The sequence below is a fragment of the Tribolium castaneum genome, chromosome 6 (assembly GCF_031307605.1).
Source record: "Tribolium castaneum strain GA2 chromosome 6, icTriCast1.1, whole genome shotgun sequence".
NCBI lineage: Eukaryota > Metazoa > Arthropoda > Insecta > Coleoptera > Tenebrionidae > Tribolium > Tribolium castaneum.
Genome location: NC_087399.1, coordinates 8697998 through 8723359, shown reverse-complemented (window position 1 = coordinate 8723359; position 25362 = coordinate 8697998). Strand labels below are relative to the sequence as shown.

At 30.2% G+C, this 25362-nt stretch overlaps 1 protein-coding gene across 3 annotated transcripts; it reads left to right on the top strand.

Annotated features, from left to right (window-relative positions):
- On the top strand, positions 1-24953 carry LOC659869 (class A basic helix-loop-helix protein 15). Of its 3 annotated transcripts, none has more exons than XM_008198267.3 (6): positions 1-155; positions 20156-20323; positions 20372-20517; positions 24002-24138; positions 24185-24302; positions 24355-24953. In XM_008198267.3, the coding sequence occupies exons 2-6, from the start codon at positions 20170-20172 to the stop codon at positions 24373-24375; spliced, it is 576 nt and encodes a 191-aa protein (XP_008196489.1). In that variant the 5' UTR covers positions 1-155; positions 20156-20169; the 3' UTR covers positions 24376-24953. The 3 variants fall into 3 exon arrangements, with proteins under 3 accessions (XP_008196489.1, XP_008196490.1, XP_008196491.1); XM_008198268.3 differs by lacking the exon at positions 1-155 and adding an exon at positions 19629-19788; XM_008198269.3 differs by lacking the exon at positions 1-155 and adding an exon at positions 19642-19830.
- The last annotated feature ends 409 nt before the right edge of the window (positions 24954-25362 follow it).

Below are 25362 nucleotides of genomic sequence, written 5' to 3'. Positions count from 1 at the left end.
CACGTGGACGGCGTGACGTCGGCTCCAACGTGGGAGGAGACATGCGCGTGGAGAAGGAGACGTTTACAACCGAGAAATATGTTCAGTGGGTTTGATGACGGTGTCAATGTGTGTGCGCAAAAAGTGACACTTGTACTATCCACACACGTGAGAACGTAAGTTTTGAAAGGGTGCAAACTGGGGGATTTTTTTTTGAAAAAGTTGTATAACTCATTTTTGCTACTACCGGGGGGGGATGGACGGGAGGGGGGTTTGCGGGTAAGGTGATGAGACGTGGCAGGATTTGGCTGTGGAGGAATGAACGGAATTTCGGTTATTCGGGGTGATTTTCAATACAACTTTTATTTTTTTGTTATTTTCAATTACAGTTAATTAAACACAATTTAAAACTGTATTTGGTTTTTGAAAGACCGAAAAAATGTGTACAAGGATTTTTTTATTTAAAATATTACTTCATTAGGAAAAGTTGCAAGATCTACACTTTTATTTTATTAGTTTATTACTCATTCACACTGAACGATCTAATAATTTGTGGTGGAAAGCAAAGACACTTTTATAAAATTATTTATTTTTTGTTTTACTTTATATCACCTATTTTCAAAGCCTTTCAGGGTTTTATTGTAAGACCTTTGGTCCTTTGACGAAAAAGACCAAAAAATGTCGTTCAGTTTAGTTAAATTTTTAAATATTTTGCTGTAGTGTTATAAGTTATAAAAATAAATTGTGTTAAGGATGTTTACTTTTAAATTAAAATACAAGTAAATCTCTTTCGATTTCATTTGATTTTAATAAATCAGAAACTAAAAAAAAATGGGTGATACTTATTTTTTTTATTTTAATTAGATACAACCTCGAAATTAATACATACAACGTAGGTCTACTAAAAGTTTATTTTTATTATCTCAGAAATCACTAATAATAACAGAAAACACAGCATTTTTTATTAAATAATTTTACTTTTCTCTATACATGATTTTTTTTTTAGATTTTTTTTACAATTACAATTTTCTTTCTTTCTCGAAATTAATTAGTTGATTAATTAATTAGTACCTATTTATTATGTCTTATGTCATTCTAAAACAAACGATGCTTAATTATAATTAATATTGTCTGGCAAAGATACAAAATAATAACGTGACATACATAATTGTTTAAATAAAAAATAAAACTTTAAACAAACGTAATTTTGAAGGTAGCGACAATTTCTTTACGTACTTTTACCCAAACATCTTTTACCTAAGCTTTGCTTATGATGTAATTATACAAGAAAATATAAAATTTCGGTTATTAGTTTTTTAATTTTTAAATTAATTAATATTTATTATAAGGAATTGTGTAAAAATACTGAAAAAAATTAAATTCATAAAGAAAAATATCAAGTGTTTAATAGCAAACACTAATTTCTGTGTGATTATTTGTTTTTCAGATGTATTAAAAATAGTCTCACCTAGTGTGTCTAACCATTTTTATTTTTGTTGCAAAACAAAGTGATTCTAAAACGACCAACAATTGTACTTACAAATTGAAATTGATTCTATTTTTATATAAATACCGTATTAAATGCAACAGTAAAATGTAATCCTTAAATCGATAATTTTTTATAAATCTTAATAGGTCTGGAAATGATGAAATAAAGTTGGTTTTATTGAAATTTTTTTCAAATACACCTTTAAAAATTAATGTAATTCTTTTCACTTTTGTTGTAAGTTACATTGTGATTCAAAATCGACTAACAATTACGTTATATTGCTAATTTATTTAATTTTTGTATTTTTCGAATACATAACTCCAGTATTTTTTTATTATTTTTATAATGTGGTAAACACAGTTAATGGAATAATTAAATAAACTCAGTCTTCTCTTTCAAATATAAATGTAGTTTATTTACACAACAAACTACATTTATATTTGAAAGGGATGTTTCGAGTTTCTTCATTTATCCTTTGAGATCAACCAACCCGTATATTATTTTTTTAATAAAGTTAATTAACCACAGATTAAAATTATACTACATATTTGGTTTTTGCAAAGACTGAAAAAATATTTTTTTGTTTAAAATTTTATTTACTGGTCCAAAAAATTACAGTGTTCACACTTTTTGACATGACTATCTAAAAATCAATTGAGGAGTTTACTGTGGTGAAAAGAAAAGATACTTTCATATATACAGGGACGCTAAAAAGTATGCATACAGTTATAAATATTTTCAGAACGGTTTAACAGAGAACCTTGAAATTTGGGACACAATTAAAAATGTTTAAATTCTATCATCTGAGAGTTTTTTAAATGTCTATCGTCATTTATTTTGAGAATACAAGGCTAACTTGATTTTTTTTAATGCCACAAAGGGTCAAATTTAATGATTTTTGAAACAGCATTTTTTTCCGAATTCAGTGATGTAACATAATACTCACCTTTATTTTTATTAAAAGGTAAAAAAATAAAAATTTTAAAATTTTTTCTGGATTATATTGGTTGGTCATGGCAACAGAAAGCCTACAGAAGTTAGTTGAAATATTTTTTTTTAATTAAAACGTCGTCTTTTTCAGTTAAAAGTGTTATTTTAACAATTACTTTTAACTTTTACTAATTTTTTTGTCAGTGTTTAAGCACTAGAGCTAATGGTAGATAATGACAACATCTCCAAAGCTAACAAGATTTTACATTTTTCAAAATTGTATTAGTTCCGAATTTTTGTTAGAACTCAAAAAATGCTCTTTTTAAAAATATTAAATTTAACCTTAAACCTTGTTGCAATTATAAAAAAATCAAGTTAGCTATGTATCCTTAGAACAAATAGAGACAGAAATTTGTTATTTGTTATCTGAAACGATGGAATTTATATACGCTTAAGATTTTACCAAATTTCAATAAGTTTTGATAAATAGTTTTTATAATATTTAACTGTATCTTTACTTTTTAGCGACCCTGTTAGGTTATTTATTAATTTTTAATTGATTATGCGGTTGATTATTTTCAAAACATTTTTTAAATCTCTAAAGACTTGTTTTTCAGAGATTTTTGGGATTGTTTTAGTTAAACTGTGATAGAACGTATGTGGTGTACATTTTTCTATTTTTGGGGTTACCTTTTACTCCTAATTTAATATGAATTTTATTATTTTTTTATTTTTCAGTCAGATCAAAGACATATACAAACATTTCTATTTTTGGTATAGTATTTAAATTTACAGAGTGACTTAAAACGACCTACAAATAAGATATTCTGCTAATTTATTTTGTTTTTGTACATTATCCGATATTTGACTCATCCTGTATAATATGATTCTATTTTTTTAAACCTGTTTTAGAGATTTGTGAGAATTTCGGAAAGTGTTATTTACTTAAAAATTCTTCTGTGGTGAAATGAAATAAGTTTACACGGTATTAACATCTTTCCATGCTTATTAGATTATTTCCCGCATGAACTTTAATTAATGCCTACCTTAAAAAACATTATCTGCTTTTTAGTCACTGCTTTAATGACTAATGCAACAATTTTTATTTTCACTTTAAAAATTACAGTGTGATTTAGAAAAGACCAACAAATCACGTATTTTGCGTATGTAGTCTATTTTTATACAATTTTATTGTTTCAAATGCAATATAATTATTATGCACACTTTTCGTATTTTTGTTTTTCAAATATTTAGTAAACTTGCGATGGGTGTTTATAATATATTAATAAGTTTGAATAATGTAATAAAATACAAAAGAAATAAATAACAAGCTGTGAATTTCAGTAAACTGCGTGATTTCGGAGCATTCGGGTTGGAAAAAATGCTAAAAAATGACGGAGCTTCGACTGAAAAGGCCATAAGGAGTCAACGGAGTAGATAATCGAAACTGGGAGGAAATAAATAAAATCCTCACACAGTGTGCGGTTCTCTCTAATTTTATATTTCTTGTGACGTAAACGTAATCGGCTCCTATTTATCAGCATCGAATCAAAATAAATGTCAATCAAATAAATATTTATAAGATAGTCCGAAAAGTGATCCAGTTAATCTAGACCCGATCAAGAAAGTGGTAACCTTTGTGTTGGCACAGCCCACGGCTTTTAGAAAGTTAAACCGTCAACCAAGAACGAGTTATATGCCACTGATTTTGCCACCTGGTTTTATTGTTAAAACGACGTGTGATAACGATACAAACCATCGATTTAATCCCCCTATCTATAAAAGGCATAAAACGGCGATTTTTGCAACCAACACGTCAATAATACTTATCTTGTTTTACTTATTATGCATGAATTTTATCTGCGGAAAGTTCAAGTACGTTTCGACCTCCTGCTGCCTGATGATGGGCGCTGCATTTCGGTGCGACTGCTCATGCAGGTGTTTGACTGATTGGAATACACTTTCCCGATGACGGTACGGGATTTTCTCGCCACTTATCAATTTATCATTCGCTTATTATTGGTACTAATAGAAGTATAAATAGCAGACAATGTACCTCCCTGTGATAACCTTTGCGGATGAAAACAAACAAAAAATATTTGTTGCTTTTTTATCAGAAGCGTATTTTTTAACGCCGACCACGTGACCCACTAATAATGAAACGGTGAAACTATGCATGCGTTGCATAATGCGTGGCACTTGAATCCGAAATTTTCGAGTTAGTTGTGAATATTTTATTCGGACTTTCACTTCGAAGAAAGCAATATTTCCACCTAAAGTGTTTATTATAATTCATTAAAGAATATAATTGTCAAAATGCCAGTTTCTAATTGAGTAAGAATAGAAAGTTGCGTAAAAAACCGTCGATGCTGCGAAAATCCAAATTTCGAGTTTGCCTCCGTTAATTTTCTTATTATTATTTCGTCGCCCTCGTCGAATGGAGCCTAATTGCATTTTATTTTTGTTATGAGGCCTCAATTAGTGCTTTGTTCTCGTGAAAATGATATTAGTGTCCGCCTTCATTGTGCGAATATCGATTTTGTCTCGTCTTGACTCAAATCGCCCTGTTGTACATGCGAGTACAACAACATTCGATTCCTCTTAAGCTCGCTTTTTTCTGTGTCACGTGACCGCCTGCAAAGCGTCAGGGATCCTTTGAAGCGCCAGATTAAGCCTCCTTGGATATTCCACAAGGATATGCGAGCTTTTAGGATTTGTCTCTGTGTGATTTTTACATCACAAAGATGGTAGGCGACCTACGTAATCATTCTTGACGTGTGTGTGATGTGTGGAGCGCCTACGAACCGAAAAACAACAATTCGCTATTGTTGCTAATCGCGTTTCGATCAGAGAAAATGGGATTTGAGAGGCGGCTTGGTTGCGCTGTAAATCAACCTATGAATACTAAAACAAAAATTTCAAATTTGGCGCGCAAAGTGCGGCGCCATCTATTAAAATACTATTACGAAAAATTTAAATTGTAGTTTCATTCTATTGTATTGAACTTATTGAAATTAATATTGATAAATTAAGGTAATCAAGCTTTAAGTGAACACGCTGTATGTTTCTTGTTCTTTTTTAACCACTCTGTATAGGGTGGTGCTTTTTGGTTATCGGAATAGGAAAAGTGTAGAGAAAAATAAGTGAGCGATTCTAGAGCTTTAAGATAAAGACAAAACAATTGATATAGAAAATTCCTGTTTTATGTTTTTATTTCATGTAGAAATTGTAATAATAAAATAGATTAGAAACTGTTTTTGTTCATAATAAAAAAACAAAAGACGGTAGCGGGATGCGGTTTTGACCACAATTATTTTCTCAAAATACAAGCTCCAGAATGTGACACTCGTTTTTCTGTAAACTATACTTAGTTTCGGAGGTTCTCTATTCGTTCATTTAAATTGCACCACCCTGTAGAGTCAAGAACCGAAGAAGTAACAAAATTTTTGTGCTTTATTTTGTTCATTTTATGATTGAAATAGAAAGTATGATTCTAAATATGAATTATTACAAAAATAATTGTTGATAATTATCCGGAATTTGAGTGATTCCCTCAAGAAAATTATACTTAAATTCGTAATTTTCTGGAAATATGATTTCGAAAATAAAATTAAAAAGTCAGCTAATTGACATGCACCTTCTGAAGATAATCAGAATGTTGTGAGTGGACTAAAGATCTTCAAGAATGCACAAAATTCATATCTTTGTTATTATCTTGTCATTAAAAAAAAATCGAACAGGTCGATTTTATTTTTAATGATACATTTAGACAACATACTGACATTTATGACGTCATTTGGTTTTGAGTTATAACTTCAATTTAATTTGTTTTAATGTCATCTGACATTTTTTATTATTGTTTTAGATAGTACACATCGGCAAGTATAAAAATTTTTAAAAAATGAAGCACAAAAAATTCAAATACAGAAGAAAGTAATTAATAAATAAATTATAAAATTTATTGAAAGTTTTATACTAAGAACCTTAGGTTTATGTTCTTGTTTTATATTTTTGTATTTATGTTTCATATTAAATGTTTTTATACCAATTATTATAAAAAACATAAAAAAAACAATTTTTTTAAAAAAATAAGGCAATCACAAAATGATAAAACTTTCTGTGTTTAATTGTCATTATTTTTTATGTTATTTTATTTTTTTATTTTTATTTATTTATTTTGAATATCAAAAAGATAAAGTTGAATAGTATTTAAAACTTAAAACAGTAAACAAAAATGTTGGTTGTGATAAAAAAAATTAAAATGACGTTACTCAACTTAACTCAAAAACGCATGAAATTACAAATGTCACTATGACGTGTAGAAGAATGAAAAGAGGTGGATAAAGAAAGCTTAACAACATTTTGGTTTGCAAAAAGCAACCTTCAAAATTATCGTTTATAAGTTTAAAATGAAGTAACTGTTTTTCAAAACTTGCGGATTATTCTGAATTTCAATCAATCGGAACGGCTTTATCTAGGTTATTTCGGATAATTGAGAATCTACTGAACTATTATTGTTATAATTGCAGAATAATTCTGTATATTAACTATAATGAAGATAAAAATTTGTGTACCTAGTTTCTTTCTGTTTTCACCCAATGTAAAAATATACATTTTTTTATAATAATATTACAGAATCAAAAGTCAAACAGGGACTGGGAAATTCACTATTTTGTTGTATTTTTACAAATTCATATTATACAGAGTGATTCTTTTGGGCCTAACTCACCTTTAACTTAGTTTTTTTAATGGAACGATCCTATTTTCTTAAAGGCAAATGAAAGAACATTTTATTGTGACTTTTATTAAGACGTCCTATATGTTTTTCCTACAGTTTTTGAAATAATCACAAAAACGAATTTAAGTAGGCCTTGCAAAGTTTTGCTTTATACAGTTATTTCAAAAAAACTGTAAGAGACAGATATTAGATATAGAGGATGTTGATAAAAATTTGCGCAAAAATCGACGTTCTTTTGATTGTAATTAAAAAACAGGGTCATTCCATTTGAAACAACTGTGTTACGATTAGTTTTTAATCATTTTCGAAAAATCATAGTAGCCTTGCCATTTGATAGCATGACAATGAGGAGGACACTTTAAACGTTTGGTCATCAAATGCAAAAAAAAATATTCACTTATTTTAAAGGGTTCAGGTGCCGTCGTATTTTGAATGAACCCTTGCAAATGAAAATTTGCATAAAAAATTGAAGTACGTTAAAAACTATGACAGACAAGTACTATTAACTAAGGTACATTTTACTCATTCTGGAAGCTCAGCTATTTTGAAAATAATTTAGTTAAATTCAAAATGATCGATTTAGATCGTATATAAAATTTTTAAGTTCTAGCTATGTAGTTACAACTTAAAAAGTTTCTAATATAGTTCTTAAAAAACTCAGCCTGTGTATTTATATAAATTAATCGTCCGTCATCTTCGGCAAAATCGTCGAATGTATCAGAATCGTTTTCTTCGACAGTTCTTTTTTTGTATTTTTGCTTCATTCCCTGTTTTGTCTTTATAATCTTTATCAATTCTTTTCTCTTTTTGTTTCTGAGTTTTTTTCTCTTTTGCTGTTGTAAACTAGTCCTTAATTAATTTTTTTCATCTGAAATCCTGTTCTGATCTTTAACGTGTCCTTCTAAAGTAGGCTTAGGGACATACAAGTCTTTTTTTTTCCCACTGGATCCATGGCTTACTTCATATTATCGAGATTCCATTTTTTCTTTTATCTCTTGTGTAATCCTTCTCTGAATTTGGATCATATTTAGATTCCTAATTATGGATATCTGAAATTGAGTATTTTTTGGAGTCCGAAATTAGAAGCAATTCCACCTTTAGCCTTAATTGATTTTTATATCAAAGTTATGATTAGAATAAATAATAACTGCTCACGTGGCCAAATTCTCGGAGTAGTGAGTTATACCTGATAATACCTCAAATCGAGTTAATTTGTAGTTTGGCTTATTTTAATAAATTAATTTTATTCAGTTCTTTACTAACAGGTTCAGATTATTCGACTAAAAACGAGCAAAATCGTCTGGGAATAGTTTAGATCGTCTAGTTATGTCACAAAATTTGCTTTATTCTGGTATCTTACTCATTTAAATAAGTTGAATATCAACAATTCTCTGTTTAAACGCGTGCCAGATAATCTGGAAATATTTCTAGATGCATTAACTTGCTTAAATTAGTTACTTTTATTCGAATCGGCTCATTTTGGCATTTGTTTTGTTGAAGAAGAAAGATGGATTTTTTAGGAATGCTTATTTAAAACGAGCTAAATCATCTAAAAACACCAAAATCCACCTTATTATAATTATACAATGTCTTCAAAAATGATTGTTCAGCAAGTCACCTATGAAATTTGAACGCAAGGTTCCGCTTAATTTAAATTGAGAATGCTGTCAAAGTGACAGATCCGTCAAGATAATGCAAAAAGACTTCGAATTGAAAAACGAAAGAATACACAAATATAAAAACAAATCAAGACAAACTCTAATACGTGAAACAACTTTGCCAATAAAGTGAGTAAAAAGCTAATTCAAAAATTTGACAAAGTTGAAACTACAATAGTCATTTGGACGAAGCGGCACATTAAAGTTGAATTTGATAGTCGATCTGATAAACATTTTTGAACAGATTGTATCAATATATAATTATTTAATTATTTTTTTTGCAAAATACGTCTGCAAACAACGTTTGAATAAATACCTAATTCGTTGTTCTTTTTGTATTAATCTGTGAGAGGAGTAATAATAAAAAGTTATCTAAAATTGATGGACCAGTTTTGATAAAACTGATACAATTGATATTTTTCCGTTGATCAAGATATCGCATCCGGGTGTTTGTTGTACGCCTTATCTGGCAACTTTCTTGTCCCCCAATTTATGAATTTCGAAAAGAAATCTTAATAAAATATCCATTTAACAATAAAAAATTCGACTTTCACTCGAACGTGTTTTTAACAACATAATTAACTCGCTAGACCCGACTGGACTACTGTAAACCACATTGTGAAAATACCACAAAATACTTGAAACAGATCTTAACATTCACCATTTCGACACCGCACAACCGGATACAGATCTCTCGATAATAACTCGAATTTCGAGTCGGTCGGTGCTTAAAAATCTATCTGGATCAATCACAGACATGGCGCATTTTTTGGACGAATTCCTCTAACTGTTAACAAACGCTCCTTGCCTTCTGAAGGCCGCAGACACGCCTGCACTCACCGTTACATTTTGGCGGAATGAACTTTCTTCATTTGGAGGAAAAATTGTTCAAGTGGCGTGAACTGATTACGAGTTAACTTGAGTTTATTAAAAGGGGATTAATGCCGTAATGGGATTAGGAGCAAGTTGCAAACTTGCGTCGCCACTTATTTGTGTCGTGCGGCGGCAACTGCAAAGTTTTCCCAATTTGTTGGCTGGCTGAAGAACGCATTTTGCCCATGTTTCTAATTTTGTGACCTTTGCAGTTGCCATCATTAATTGCAATAATAATAACGTTTCGATTTATTTTTACGCAGCTGATTGTAGTTTTGCGCTGATAAGATTTCTCCTTGAATTGGCGAAAAGCGTGATTTTCGCCTTTTAGTGGCGAGAATTTTCAGCAATTATGTAACGGAGCAAATTACGCAATTTCTAATTATAATATGGAACGGGTTTGTGGAGTGATAAGAATGCATCCGAAAAGGCCAAATTTGGGCTGCGCTCCCGTTCGTTCGAGTTCCGTTATTAGGCGAAAAAATCAAATAAATTAATCATCGCTCAGGGCCAAGCATTTTTGCCACTTCATTGTGCCAGATCTGGTGCAGTTATAGGCCAAGGTGGGGCTGCCTGACCGGCTACATTTTCTGAATAAATTATCAAAAAGGGGGAATGAAACTCTGCTTCGGGGATTTGTAATTCCCAATCATGGAATTCCAAAGTAAACAGTGTTTATCGCGAGACGAGAGTATTTTTCAAGATTGGCTAAAAATAGGCGCGTATTTTTCACATGAAGGATAACAATTGCAAGAAACGTGATTTTTAGACGGCTGCACCTTGCCGGCTTACGCAAGAGGAAAAGTAGAAATTGCTACGAGAGTCTAAGAAATGCTTTGCATTTTTTAATTTGAATTTTTATCAAGTTGTGATGAAAATTCACGTATTAACAAAGTATATCGCTTGGAGTTTTATAACAAAAATTCAAAAACTACAGAGCTTAGGGAGTAGATAACAAGTTACACGAATACATTATAATATACGAGTAATTCACAAAAAAATGTGAGCCGAACCAAAATTCATCATAAATGAAAGACTGTAAAATCAATGAATTATACCAAATAAATCTAATTCACAATAATTTTTATAAAAAAACGAATTAAAAAAATTTCAAAACAAAAAATATATACATGGTCCGAATTGGAGAAAATTTGGAAAAAAACGAATAGAAAAAATTTTTGGGCTCGTTATTTAAAAAGAAAATAATTTTTGGTCAAAACCGCATCTCTTTTATGTTCTTTCGACTTTTATGTTCAAAGGCATTATTCAGATACCTCTTTATGTACAATGTGTTTTTAAATGATTCTCACCTAGTCGTCTGTGAATTTCCGATGTAAAATATCAGAAATGCCGCTTTATAGAATTAATGACAGGCATTTAGACACCGAATATTATCATTCTCCATATATTAAGCCTCTAATTCAGAAATAAGCTTCATCAATAAAAGTGTTTTCTTACACAGTGTAACAATTTAGTTGCATTTTAACACAAAAATTAATTAATTGACAATTTCACAACTGACAGTAATTTGGACGTTTATTGAGCAGAGCAGCACAATTTTTTTACACGTATACCAATTTCAAAGTTAGTTAGATGAGAGTCATTTAACAACACATTGTAGAATTTAATAGTGAAGTCAGCAATTTCTTTATACCAATTTTTTTAGCTGTATTTAAGTTCATTTTTTAAATAGAATATCTATGACATTTTTGAAATGCTTATATTTTTTTCTGATCATAAAAATGCACAAACTGAACCAAAAGTAACGCACAAAATTCGTATTTATTATGACCTATTTTAAAAAAAATCTTCGAACAAGTCGATTATTTTGTTTTTTTTATATGCTACATTTTGAAACCACAATGATATTTCTGACATCATTCATTTTAAAGTAATAAAATTATTTTTAATTTTTTTAAATGACAACTGACATTTTTAATTCGTGTTTTAGATAGTACACAATTTTATTTTTTTTTGCATAAAAAATATAAAAAAATCAAAAAATAGGACAAAAGAAGGAAACAAAATAAAAAAAATTATAAAATAAGTTACTGGGAGTATTGCAGAATACAATTTTTTTTAATTTTATTATAATAAGGGGTGATTATTTTTTGTTTATTTTTTTGAGTGTAGGTGTGCTAACTGTATACAAACAAATGTACTTATAAAAAAACAATTGCAGTTTTCAGAATAAGCCAAAAACAAAAAAATACAGCCCATTCTGCTTAACTGTCATTTTTATTATTTTGTTTCTTCTTATTACCAGAAATATAAAGAAATGTAGTATCTAAAACAGTAAACAAAAATGTCGGTTGTCATTAAAGATGACCTCACATCTCAACAACGCATGACATAGTAAATGTAACAATAATAACAAAATGTAGCATTTAAAAATATAAAAAAATAAAAGTCAAATATAAAATGCCAAATAACAAATTAATTCCATTGTGCGTGACTTTTGGTTTAGTCTGTATAAATGCGGTTCAATATTTTTAGATAATCTTAAAAAATATACAGACTGAACCAAAAATACTCAATAAATGGTTCACACTTTACATCTCTTTGTTGTGAGAAATTTTTCAAAAAAATCCTCAAACAAGTCGATTAATTTTTTAAATGCTATATTTAAACACCATATTGACATTTATGACGTCATTCGTTTTTGAGTAATAACGTCATTTTTATTATGTTATTTTATTATTATTATTATTTTATTTTATTTTATTTTATTTTATTATTATTTTATTATTTTATTTTTTCTATATTTTTTTAAATGAGTAGCATGAAAATTTTGAAAGTCGAGTAGAAAACAGAAAAAATAACAAAGATAAAGCTCTTTGTATAAAATTATCAATAACTTTTTTAACATTTTTACTTTATTTTCTTCATTGTTTTTCTTACTTTATTTTATAAGGTGGTGTCACCACTATTAGATAACTCATCATAGTATTTTGATAGTTTTAGTGGACTTAATATTGCTAATATTCTTTACAACAGATGGAATTTAAGTTTTATTTTTGTTTGTTAAGGTGCGACTATTTATTAGGGTATCAGACAAGTTCATTTTTTGGTATATATGATTTATTGTCACCGTTTCGCCACCATTTTTAGGGCTTCTTCAGTGTAATTCAGTGTAATGGGGAACCATTTTGTTAAATATGGAAACGTGATTTTTTTTTGTTAATCAATCATGGAATTAATGACTTTTCTTTTTCAGATATTTCATGTTTAATTAGGAATTAGAATTTTTTACTAAATGAAGCTCTTTCCAATCTATCTTAAAAGTTCTCTTAAGAAATTACTAGTGGTGAAGCGGAAGCCATTGTCTCCAACTTTCTTAAATAAATATTTACATCTTTAAAATAAATAAATGTTATTTCACATTTCGTTTTGAGCATTTTCAAGGCACTTTGAATTGTACACTTCGGTGTCCGCTAAAAACCAGGCATTTTCATCACTTTCTAAGTGAATTCAATTGGCCTCAGATCTGGTCAGTTTAGAGTTTGAAAATGAATTCATCCGCTAAAAATTCCAAATTTTTCGAACAAGAAAAAAATAATTTCTAAAATAACTGAATAGCAATAATTGTATCGATGTTATGAAGGATTATATTAAAAAATGTACATTTGTTTTGAAAGTTTAACGAGACGAATTAATAAAAATTAGGGAATGTGTGAGTGTTGTGGCAAAAATTGTTCCAATTCGTGCAAATAATTCCCTTGTTGGCTTTTAGGAGCGCTTCTCGACTCGCCTTGTCAATAAAACAAAGTACACAAACCCACTCGAATTTTGCGTGAAAATCGTGAAAAATTGTCTGCGGCTTATCCAAAATTTAAATGCAACAGGTGGTTCAAGAAGCTTGACAAATTGTGGTGAAAGTCGATCGATTTCGGTCGGAAATGCGGGCCAATTAACATAATTCTAATTCTTTTGCGTTGTTATCAATTTTGATTATTTGGAGAGCAAATATTTATTGATGACAGTTGGAGACACTTGATGCTTTTATTATATGGCGCGATCAGATGGAGTTTTTTTATCTTAAAAATTAATTAGCCATTTACATTCTGCCATTTTGTTTGACTTGTATATTACTATTGGGCAGAAAAGTCAAGGCTGAAATTTGCAGATAATAAAGTGGTCGAGAGTTATATTATTAAAGAACTTTTATTAAAATTCTCGGATAAAAGATTAGATAACAATAATCTCTTCGCGACATACTTAAAAATTTTGTTTAAGTTTCGACAGTGCTACTTATTGCTGACTTGCACCACAATAAATCATAATAACAAACATTACTTCGTTAATTATGAAGGATACAACGTGAGAATACGATCGATAAAAATGTTATCGCTTGTTTACAACTGCACTAAAATTTTAATAATTTTTTAATCCCCGGTTTATTGATCTGGAATTAATCCGATAATAGGGTACATCCGGTCAGGTTGGGCCAATGGGCCGAGTGAATTTCGAATGCAATTGAACGCATGCTATTTGTTTACAGTTTCCACTTCAAGGTTATTAAAGTCAGCATTATTTCAACCGGATTTTCACATAACACGACCTAAATTGCTTTGACAAAGTGCGGTTGGTGTATTTTTATCCTGCGGTTGGTACCCATGGTTTTGTGCAATTTTTCCACTAGACGTCAGAAATACTTGAAATTTAAAACTGTTATCTGGTGGTATGACATTTCAAACTCTAAACCTTCCAAAAATTCAAATGATTGGCGTAATTATGTTTTGCCCCAATTTGCATTTTTAAATATTGTCTCACGATAAATAAACCTGCCATTATCATGTCATTAATATTTATTTTTTCCGTTTAATAATGTCCCTAATCGAAGCTGATAAAACTGTGGTCGAAAAAAGTGGGAATTTTTTGTGTCAGGTTGGCACAAATCGAAAAACCCTAAATTGCCGATTGCCAACATTGCAATTTCTCGGCCTTGCAACGACCTCAGTGCGTCCACACCTAGTCCCGTTAAAAATGTCCCGACTTCCGTCATGTCACGTGTCACTTTTGACATTTCTTGTACTATATGCACACACAATTTTAATTAGGTGTTTCCTTTATTACGACAGTATGTAAATGGCATGTACGTAAGTGATCGCAATTGCTTGAATTGTTGCACTATGGTTAGGTTAAATAAGTTGTAAATAAAATTAAAATGAAAGTTGTAATTGAAAGTAAAATGTTTATTTACATAATCGAGCGCGTTAAAAAGGTTAAGCTAGGGGAATTTGTTTTTTCTTGTTGGTAGACACGAAAAATGTCACTTGATTTAATCGAGTGAAATTAATTGCTTGCGCCAAGGACGCAAAAAATGATTCAAAATCAAATTTAGAGTGCTTTGTGTTGCTGAGGCGACCTCGGGATGCACACGCTCCATTATAAACACTTCAACACCTTTTTTTTAATCACTCTGTATTACCAAATTTGGTTACGTCAGCGGGAGAAATTATGCAGTAGTTACACCATCGTTACTCCATTTAATCGCTTGTAAATCTACTTAACATATTTTTTAATGAGTTCTGGATGAGGCCTTGAATTTATTCTTGCAACAGGAAACATTTAATTAAATATCACTTTAGGTGTCTGAAATTACAAACAAATAATGGCAATTTTCAATTTTGTCAAATAAGTATACTTAAATTAATTACTGGAAATTTGGAAAATTATTTACCAAAAAAGCATTGCTATTAATTATTAATTATTATCAATTATTAACTTTAGCTATGTTAATTAAAGAAATGTCAGCTCCTGAATTACATTTAATTGAAATTTTTTTATTAATTATTTTTTGGGGCTAGCGCTAGACTTTTGCGGATCTAGAAAAAAAAATTCATTTAAGGGTAGCTTATTTTAGAATAACATAAAAATTATAACTAATAATTAAATTAATTATTCCATTTTAATTGTACGAAATTGTAAAAAATTTCTGAAAAAAATCACATACTTAGAGCAAAAAATGAAGTATTTAACAGCAAACGTTGAATACTGTGTGAATATTAGTTTTTGAGTTATTTCATTAAAAATATACATCCTGCAGACTAACTTTTTATAATTGCAAATTAGGTGAACAGGCCTGAAATTTGAACATTTCGGTGTCAAAAAACTGGATTATTCGCCAAAAATCACACATTTTCATAATTGTCCAAGTAAATTCAATGGGCTTCAGGTCTGGCGTTATAATGTCACGTTATAATTTCAACCGAAAATTGAGTAAAGGTGAAACAAGGTTATTCTACATGATCTAAATGAGGTGTAGACCTTAAATCCGGAAAAATGAGTGTCAAAAACTGAAAATTTTACAAATTTATTATGTCACAAGTTAATTCAATAGGCCTTAGATATGGCAAGGCAAAGAAATTTTAAAATCATAGCGTTTCAAGTGGATTTAATAAGACTTAGGTCTTTTTAACCTGTGTTTGTTGCTGACTTAGTAAACCTTGAACCTTGCAAATTCGGTGTCATACTTCCTCAAGCATTTAAAATAAATTTAATGGGTTCCATAAATTTGGCCAAATTATGTAATTTGTACTAAATAAATTTATTTATTCTCAAAAATTTTGTCCAGTTTTCGATGAAGTGCTCAAGGCGACATCTGATACATTTTTTAGGAAGAAAAATGATTTTCCGTTAAAAAAATGCTTTATAGGTAATTTCTAGATGTTATGAAAGATTACAATAAAAAATAAAAAAATATATTTGAAGTTGTTATTATTCCATTTTTTTTCTTATCTTCTTTTCTTTTTTTAATTTCAGTAGGTTTTAGATCTGTCTTTAAATATCATATTATTATCTTAAAATGTACCAAATGAAATAGGTAGGCCTTAAATCTAGATCTGGGACCAATATGGTTCCAAAAACTCGTTTAGACGCTAAAAATCTTAACAGGGTTAAGATCTCTTTACTCTGTGGATCCTAAACCTTGCAAGCTTGATGTCATACTTAAACAAACATTCAGATTGAATTCTATTAATGTGGAATCTAGTCAGTTTGGTGTTAAAAAATTATTTTTCTGTTAAAAATACATTCAAGCAATATTTTTAGTTTCATCCGGTTAGAAGTAAATTTAACAGTCTGTCATATTCTTTAAATATAATTTTCGTCGAAAATCCTGTAGAGACAAGACGAAGGAAGCGATCTTGGGTATAGAAGTGGGAGACCTTAAATCTGGAGAATTACGAGTCAATAAACTGACAATCAGACAGTTTTATCATGTTTCAAGTAAATTCAATTGGCTTTAAATCTATCTATTTCTGTGAAATAATTTTTAAGGACAAACTAAGATTATTTCAAAATGTGTCAAATAAGTCTTAGTTTATGCCCAAAAACTCATATATCCTCTGAAAATCAAGCAATTTCAACATGTTCCAAGAGATTTCAATTGGGTTTAGATCTGTTTAACTTGTGTTCTATGCTGATTTACCAGACCTTCAACCTTGCAAATTCTGTCATACTTGAATAAACGTTAAAAATGAATTTAATAAGCATCAAATCTGACCAGTTTTTATCCGCTAAAAAATCGTGGATGCAATATTTTATACATTTTCATAAGGTTACTACATTTAAAGGCCTTAGCCCTTTAAAATTTGGCGACATATAATTTCTACGGAAAATAGATTTAAGAAAATACAATGGAAGCGTTTTTAGCAATCAAGTCAAAAAAATCAAAATCAAGAAATTTTTTCAGGTCTCGAGTGAATTTTTTTGAAAATACTAGCTGAAAAATGCCTTTATTAGAAACTTTAAGTTTTATAATATAGCTAAAGCTTTAAAAAATTGTATTCGGTCTAAATCGACCATTCTGAATTCAACTAAATTATTTTCAAAACGGCTGAACTTGTGGAACTATGAATGTTAGTATTCATCTGTCATAGTTTTGGACATATATCAATTTTTTATGCTAATTTTCATTCAATATATCACAGGTCTTAAACCGTTTACAATAATTAAATAACACTTTTGCATTTCAAGGTGTCTTCTAAAATGTTCAGGATTGTCAACTGTCAAATTGTAAGGCTAGAATGATTTTTTATTAATGATTGTGACAGTTTTTTGAAAGAACATCAATTTTTATGGAAACTTTTGACAATATCTTCTATATTTAGTTGTAACAGTTTTGGAAATAAACGCAGAAACAGAACTTTAGTTCATTATTTTTATTTTTAATCGTGTAAACTGTCGAAAAATACGTAAGTTGTGCTATTAATTAAAATAAACGTTCGATTTGTCCACAATTTTCAAAATTCGATGGCAGATTGACTGAGTTAAATTACGTAATTCATTTAAGTTATAATAAACCATAATTAAATATTATTGTTTTAATGTTTATTCTATAATGAACCAGATAAAAACTTAATAAAATGTTGGCGTTTGACAATTGTTGACCATTTTGCAAGGTCTACTTGATTAATGATCAAATTATAAAGTAAATTCCGTTTTTTTATTGTTTTAAAAAACTATAAGAGGTATAGGACGTGTTGATAAAAATCATAAAAGTCAACTGTCGATGTTCTTTCAAGTGCCGTTAAGAAAATAAGATCTTTCCATTTAAAAAAAAACTGCGTTATTGCCGTCATTTGATCATCATTTGAAAACACAACTGACAACTTTTAAAATTCTAAAAGACTCTTCGGATTTTTGGTTATTAAATGAAAAAAAAAATTCATTTATCGTAAATTTTACTCAGTTTGAGAAGATGAATACAAAAATGGAATGAAAATAAGTAGGTGGTTATTATTTAAAATTTCAAATTTGGAGCCAATTTCTCATAGTTTTGGAAGCTCAGTTATTTTGAAAATCATTGAGTTGAACTTAAACTAGTCGATTAAGATCGCATACAAAATTTGAAGGCTCTTACTATATTAGAAGTTAAAAAATTTGTAATGTAAGTCCTAACATGATCATCCTGTACTTTGAAGAACAAACCAAAACGATTTAAAAATGTTTTAACTAAGCTTTAAATTTTAAATGATCATCTGAAGATCAAGCAATTTCAACATGTTCTAAGAAATGTACTTGTATAACTGTGTTATAAGCTGATTTAATAGCAAATTTCAAGCCATCCTCCATCGATCTCAAACTGAATTGAACATATTTCAAATTTGGTGACTTCAGTGTTGGAAAATTTACTTATCACTATGTTCCCAGTGAGTTAGTGGGATTAAAAACTTCCAAGTGATTTTATGGGGTTTAGATCGTTGTCGAAGATGTTTTATCCAATGCTTATTAGCTGTTTCAAAACTATAAAAACGCCAACTCCGTTTTTTCTCTCAAAATTAGCTGTTATCAGTTATCACACTGTTATAAATTATTCATGCACTTAAAAAAATAGAAGCTAATGTAAGTTATACTTTCAATGAGAGATTAACTATTATACAATTTGATCAATGCTATCTAAAACAGTAATTCGGTGAAATGCGACGTTGGTGTTTTTATAGTTTTGAAACAGCTAATACATGCCTATTAAGTTCCTTCTCAATATCCTATAATTAATATCGAAAATATGTGAATGGATCGTAAGTCTGGAAGTTTAGGTGTCAAAAAACTAAAAGTCGGCTAGTTTTATTACATTGAAAAAAAATCAATAGGTCTTAGATCTGCCAGGTCTTTTGCTCATGTAACAGTGATTTACTAGCATCCATTGCTATTTCTCCTCGTCTGACCATCAAAATGAAGTAGTAAGATTTGGCTCCAAGTGAGTTCAATGTGCCTTAAATCTGGAGATTTGGTGTCGCAAAAGTCGTGTTCTAAGCGTTTAGATCGGTAAAACAGTTTGTCAAAATGTTTTTCCCACGTGTCGCGTCGACAATGAACCTGCAAGAATCGTTCAGAAGCAGGAACCTTTTCAACAATGGTTCCATAACACAGACAGTGAGAAAGTGGGGGAGGCTAGCTCCCAAACCGAACTGACCGACCTAGATTTTTACATTGCCATTCACCATATAACGGGAGAGCGCAAAATTCTTTAAAACTCGTTCCAATAATTCAGTTCAGTTTCACTCGGTATATCTTGTCGAATGCACGTACACGTACAAACTTCACCGAAACGACGATGAGGGGTTTTACAGTGCTGTCAAGTGAAACGGCGACATTTTGAGCAAGTGATTTTTCGGGTACGATTTTGTCCAAGGTTCAAGAACCGAAAATACAGTTAGGCAAGTCTGCCGACCACTTTTTCGTCGCTTTGGAATTTAAAAGTCAAAATTGGTTCGTCATGGACTTTCTCCGAAGTGGCGAAAAACAGGCGATAATTAGATTTGTTGGAAAAATTAATCCCAAAGTTGGAAACTCGTCAAAAACTGAAGACAGTTAGTTAATACTCCCTCGGGAGCCCCATTTCGCGAATATAGATTGAAAATTACTTAAACACCGTCGTCCGGGAATTTTGAGCAGGCTTGCCACGCTCTGAATTTCAATTCCCTGTAATAAACTCAATTTTGGTGGTAAATATGCGCGTAAAATCGGCGTTCGTTTTTTCAGAACGTGGTGATAGAATGCGGTCGTTGGAAGTGTCGACTCCTTGGCAGGAGGAGGAGGATGTGGAGGTGGAGGACATCGAGCTGGAGAAGCACGCGATGAACGGGAGAGACGATCTGACCGAGTCGAGTAGTGACGAAGCAACGGGAAGAAAGCGAAGAAAGCATGGAGGTAATGGGGGTGGTTAAAATTGACTTGTGATGATTTTGGGATGTTCAGGGAGTGCTTCGAGTGGAAGTGCGTCGAGCGGGACGACGACGAGGAGGAGGAAGTCGTGCATCAGTGCGCGAGAGAGAAATTTAAGAAGACTGGAGAGCAATGAGAGGGAAAGAATGAGGATGCATTCACTCAACGATGCGTTCGAGGTATTACGACATTTTCTAATCACATTCGAAAATTAATTTCGCTTCGTTCTTTTGCTCACATCAGTAATACCTAAATTCACGAAAATGTCATCTTTATTTAGAAGCGGATACGGACAGTTAATTTCGCAAAAGTAAGACACTGTGGCCTTTGACCTTCCGTATTATTACGATGAAGGTATCACAAATGCCAGAAAAAATTCCTTGGGATTTTCGAAACGGTTTTTACTTTTATCAAAAGGTATTTAAATACAAACAGTCAATAAAAAACAAATAAAAAGTCAACTTTAATAAAGCCTAATTTGCGTCCTTCTAGATACCCAGTGATAAGTGCTCTATAAAGGTTGTAGTTTATCACAAAAAATTAAAAACTACGATAGTTAATTCAAAATAACATTAAAGGAAAAAATAAGTCTTTAAGTGTCTAAAAATAATTAAAAACATTAATAGGCCTATAAATATTGGCTACAGAAAGTGCTTTTTTACGATAAAATATTGTTTTAAACTAGGAAATTTTTTAGTTGGCAGCAAAAAATTGCCAATTACGACTTAAATTAACAAAGGTAAGTGACACTGAATACTAATAAATTGGTTCCAAAATTACATTACCAAAATCTATAAAAAAATAAAAATTGAAATTTTGCTGCATTTCAAAAAAATTACTAAATTAATTAGTTTTGGATATCCTTAAAAAAAGCATCATACATAAATTTTAATGGTCACTTTGTAATTTAATTTAACAAAGATGTCCAAAAATACGATTAAATTTGATTTTTAAATCAGGTTTTATTCTGGATAGTTAGTCATACGTTAATGAAATTTGTATACAGGTTGTTTCGAAAAGATGGAGACGACAGGGAATCAGAGATTCCCCAGCTTGACCGATTTAACTCAACTTATCTGTATACAAAGTTGAACCGTTTAAAAGTTTAAAAAGTTTTTAAATATAATATAATAATATAAATAATATAATAAATAAATAAATAATTTAATAAAAACTATTTTCGATTGTCTTAATAACCTTTGAATAATCGATTTTGATGAAGTTTGGTACAAGTAACTTGCTATCAAAACCACTTGTTTTGATAATATTTCTTTTGTTTTTTTGTTATTGTAAACTATTTACTTATCAATATTTTAACATATTTTTGTTACACGTTATTCGGGTGGTGTAATTCTTTTTTTATTCGAAAGACCCATTCTTTCTGTAGGTTTAGTATTTTATAAAATTTTTGTTTAGGCTTTGGTTGTGGAGTGGAAAAATTATTTAAGTCGACGTGTCAAAATTTCGAACGTTCGCTCATTTATTATTATTGGTTTTTATTTTTTTTTATTTTGGCTTCAATTCTTTTATGTACGTGTACATTAGATAACAATAACGAAACTAGTTGTTAATTTAAACCAAAAAAGCTATTTTTTCACAAAATTGTGAATTTCTAAAAATCATTCGATTTTTACAACAACTATAGTGGAACTCGGTTATAACGAATACCCAATGGACTTCAGAATTTGTTCGTTATAACCTATAACTGATCGTCGTTCTTATCCAGTAATTTTAAAATTAAATGAGTTCTAAAATTTGAAATAGACACAGGAAAAAATAAACTATTAATATATTTTATTAAGAAAGATACATTATTAAAAAACGAAATTTATTTTTGGCGCCCTTTAACCTTTATTTAATCGGTGCTACAGAGGTAGGTTGGGTTAAATCGGTTTTTTTTTTGACCTGGAAAATATCTGACTCCCTTTTGTCCCCATTTTTTCGTTACACCCTGTATAATCTAAGTTATCTGTGACTTTAAAATTAAGTTGGCAACATTGTACAAGGTAGAGACAATAAATATGTTGTTCTGTTTCTACTATATCCAGTTTTATCTACACGATACCTGTGTTTTGACGACACTTGATTTTTTGAAAATTACGTGTGAATATGAACAAAAAAAACTGAAAAAAACTAAAAACTAGAAGATATGAACACAATAAGAAAAAAAAACGACTGCACAAGCTAGGTAAATTTGAATAAATTTCAGCTAAAAACTGAATGTGTGCTAATTTGTTGTCAACATTAAAGATGCTGAAAAAACTGAAATATGAAATGAGTTTAAGTTCAACAACAGGTGAACGCAGAGGTGCAGAGTATTATTTATGGGTGAGTCCAAATTTAGATTGTGAATATAATATAAATAATATGTATTTATTATCTAAGACGATACAATTTTATTTGAGACGATAGTGATGAATTTTATCGTCGTGTACAATACAAAATTTTATTCTATTCTTTATTGTTAACTGACAAGAAATTCAACAATGAAAAAAACGTCATGAAAAACTACAAAGGTGAACCACATTTCTCTAGACGAAAAAATTTTGTTTTACCATGAAGTAATCAGTAGATAAAATTTCATTTTACCGTTTACAATGTAATAAATAAATTGAACAAATTCGAGCATTAAAGTTTTGCCAAAATTATTGCTAATTTTATCATTTGTTGTAAATTTATATAAAATGGTAAGTTAACTTTTCAAGTCTTGAATTAGAAATCATTTTCATTTTTTTAATAATCTTGAGCTCACAAACTAAAAAAAAACAAACATAAGCTGTTGATTTTTTTAAGAAATTATATAGAAATAATTCAACCACAGAATGTTTCTATAAAAACATGAAATGTCTTGCCTTTCACTACTCCTTGTTCTTAACTATTTTTAATTTTTTCTTTTTGTTAAATTTTTTTAAAACTTCGGAATTTATTTGATTTTCTAAAACAGATAAGAATTCGTATCTGACCGACTTAAAAGAATAATAATTTAAGTTGGCATTATTTTTTTGTTTTCTTTGTAAAAAACAACTAAGCATGTAACTCAGGCTCCCTGATTTATTACAAGCCCTTGAATGGCATTTTATCATTTTTATTAAAAAAATGACCCAAAAATGATCTGTTTGATCAATTTTCATTTTTGTTTCTGTTTTAGAATAAGATATAATTAGACATATTATTAGAGTTAGTATTCCCAGGAAATGCTAATAACAGCAATAATGGTGTTTTTTACTCATGATTATTACTTTCGTTGGCAAAAAGTTTTTGATTGATTAAGAAAGTTCTTTATTGCTGCGATGAAAATGTCAAATATCAATAAATATCTACTATTTATCAATTACTTTCTCTCCCTGATTTATTGTCATATTTCAAGCCCATTTTTTCTTTATTTGTGATCGCTTTATCTTCACGTTTCGTCCACGTAACATTTAATTATTCTTTGTTTGAAAACGTCATAAAATCGCTTTATTAAAAGTACAATTTTCCGCTTTGTTGTTTTAAATGTCGAAATAAATCGCATTTTCGCTCGATAACAACCATACACCGGTCATATCTCAATTAATTTGCATTCATTTCCAAAACGCAGAGTCAACAAACCTAACTGCACTCCTCCCACCCAACACCGTGGGCTTTACGATTTTTTATTCCTAACCCTAATGCTTCTTCCAGCAATTAAGAGAAGTCATCCCGCATATAAAAATGGAGCGCAAACTATCCAAAATCGAGACTTTAACCTTAGCCAAAAACTACATAATGGCCCTAACGAACGTGATATGCGAGATGCGAGGCGAGGAGAAACACTACACGTAAGGCACGAGTGTGTTTTAGCCAAGTTTTGATTGGTTTTTGCAGATTTCAAGACGTGGAGGACGAGGAGGTGGAGCTGGAGACGACAGAAGAGCCAAACCGGGAGCAGAACAACAACTCAATGTTTCAGCAAAACCTCGAAAACCACCAAGAGAACGCGATGGTGAATTCCCGCTGAACTCGCGATTGATTCTGATTGTGCATATCTGTTCTAGGCCTACGTTGGGTGGTTGTAATTTTCTTGATAAAGCTAATGTGATTTAATGTGCTTCCGTGTTGTGTCCGTGTATAGATAGTGATAAGTATAGTGCATCTAGAGACGTAAAAGACACTTATTTTTAAACAAGTATAGATTGTGTTTAAATTATTTTATATGAAATGACATAACTACCTTGACTTGTTATATTAGAGTACCTAGATATGTAAGATAAAGTGTCGTTTTGTTTGGTTTTTGACGTAATATGGAAGCTGCGAACCGGCGAGCTTGCAGCTTCCATACCGGGAAATGACACGAACAAAGTTACCTAAACCGAGGTTGGAACCTCAAAATACTCTAAGTTATGCTCAAGAATGTCAGTGCGAATTGTTCACCGACTGTCATCATAGTTTCGCTTCTCAAAAGTGAGCAGTTCGTACGGAAGGAAGCGATTGGAAGTTCCAAATGCAAATGTGATATTGTAGAAAACTTGCACAAGTTTTTGTTAGAACATATAAACATATATTTTATGACGTGTATTAAGTGTATTCTTGGACAAAATATTACACTTCGTGAGAGATATACATTCCAATATCAAATAAAATGTCAGGAATCTTACGTTTTGTTTCATTTCGAGCTATTTTCAACGCCATGATAAAAAAACAATAAAAGAAGGAAAACACATTACGGCATTATCTCCAATGAAAAACAAATTTTAAATATGAAAGACGTAAAAGCAGTAAATATGTGCGTAAAAACGTAAGCAATTTTGATAATAATAATAATTGCCACAATAATTTTCAAATTAGGCGCCATGTCAACGTCAACGCTTTAAACTCCATACAACCAGAAGATGGCACTGTAGCCAAAGTTTCTAAACATTGTCAAATGACTTTCTTTATTAATTAAAAAGAATGCAAATTAATAATTGATCAAACGAATTTAATTTTTGTTTCAATTTCTGGTTCTCTGTAATATTGTAAAGCACAATTTCTGTCTCATAACAGAGTTTAAATTAAAGGAGCAT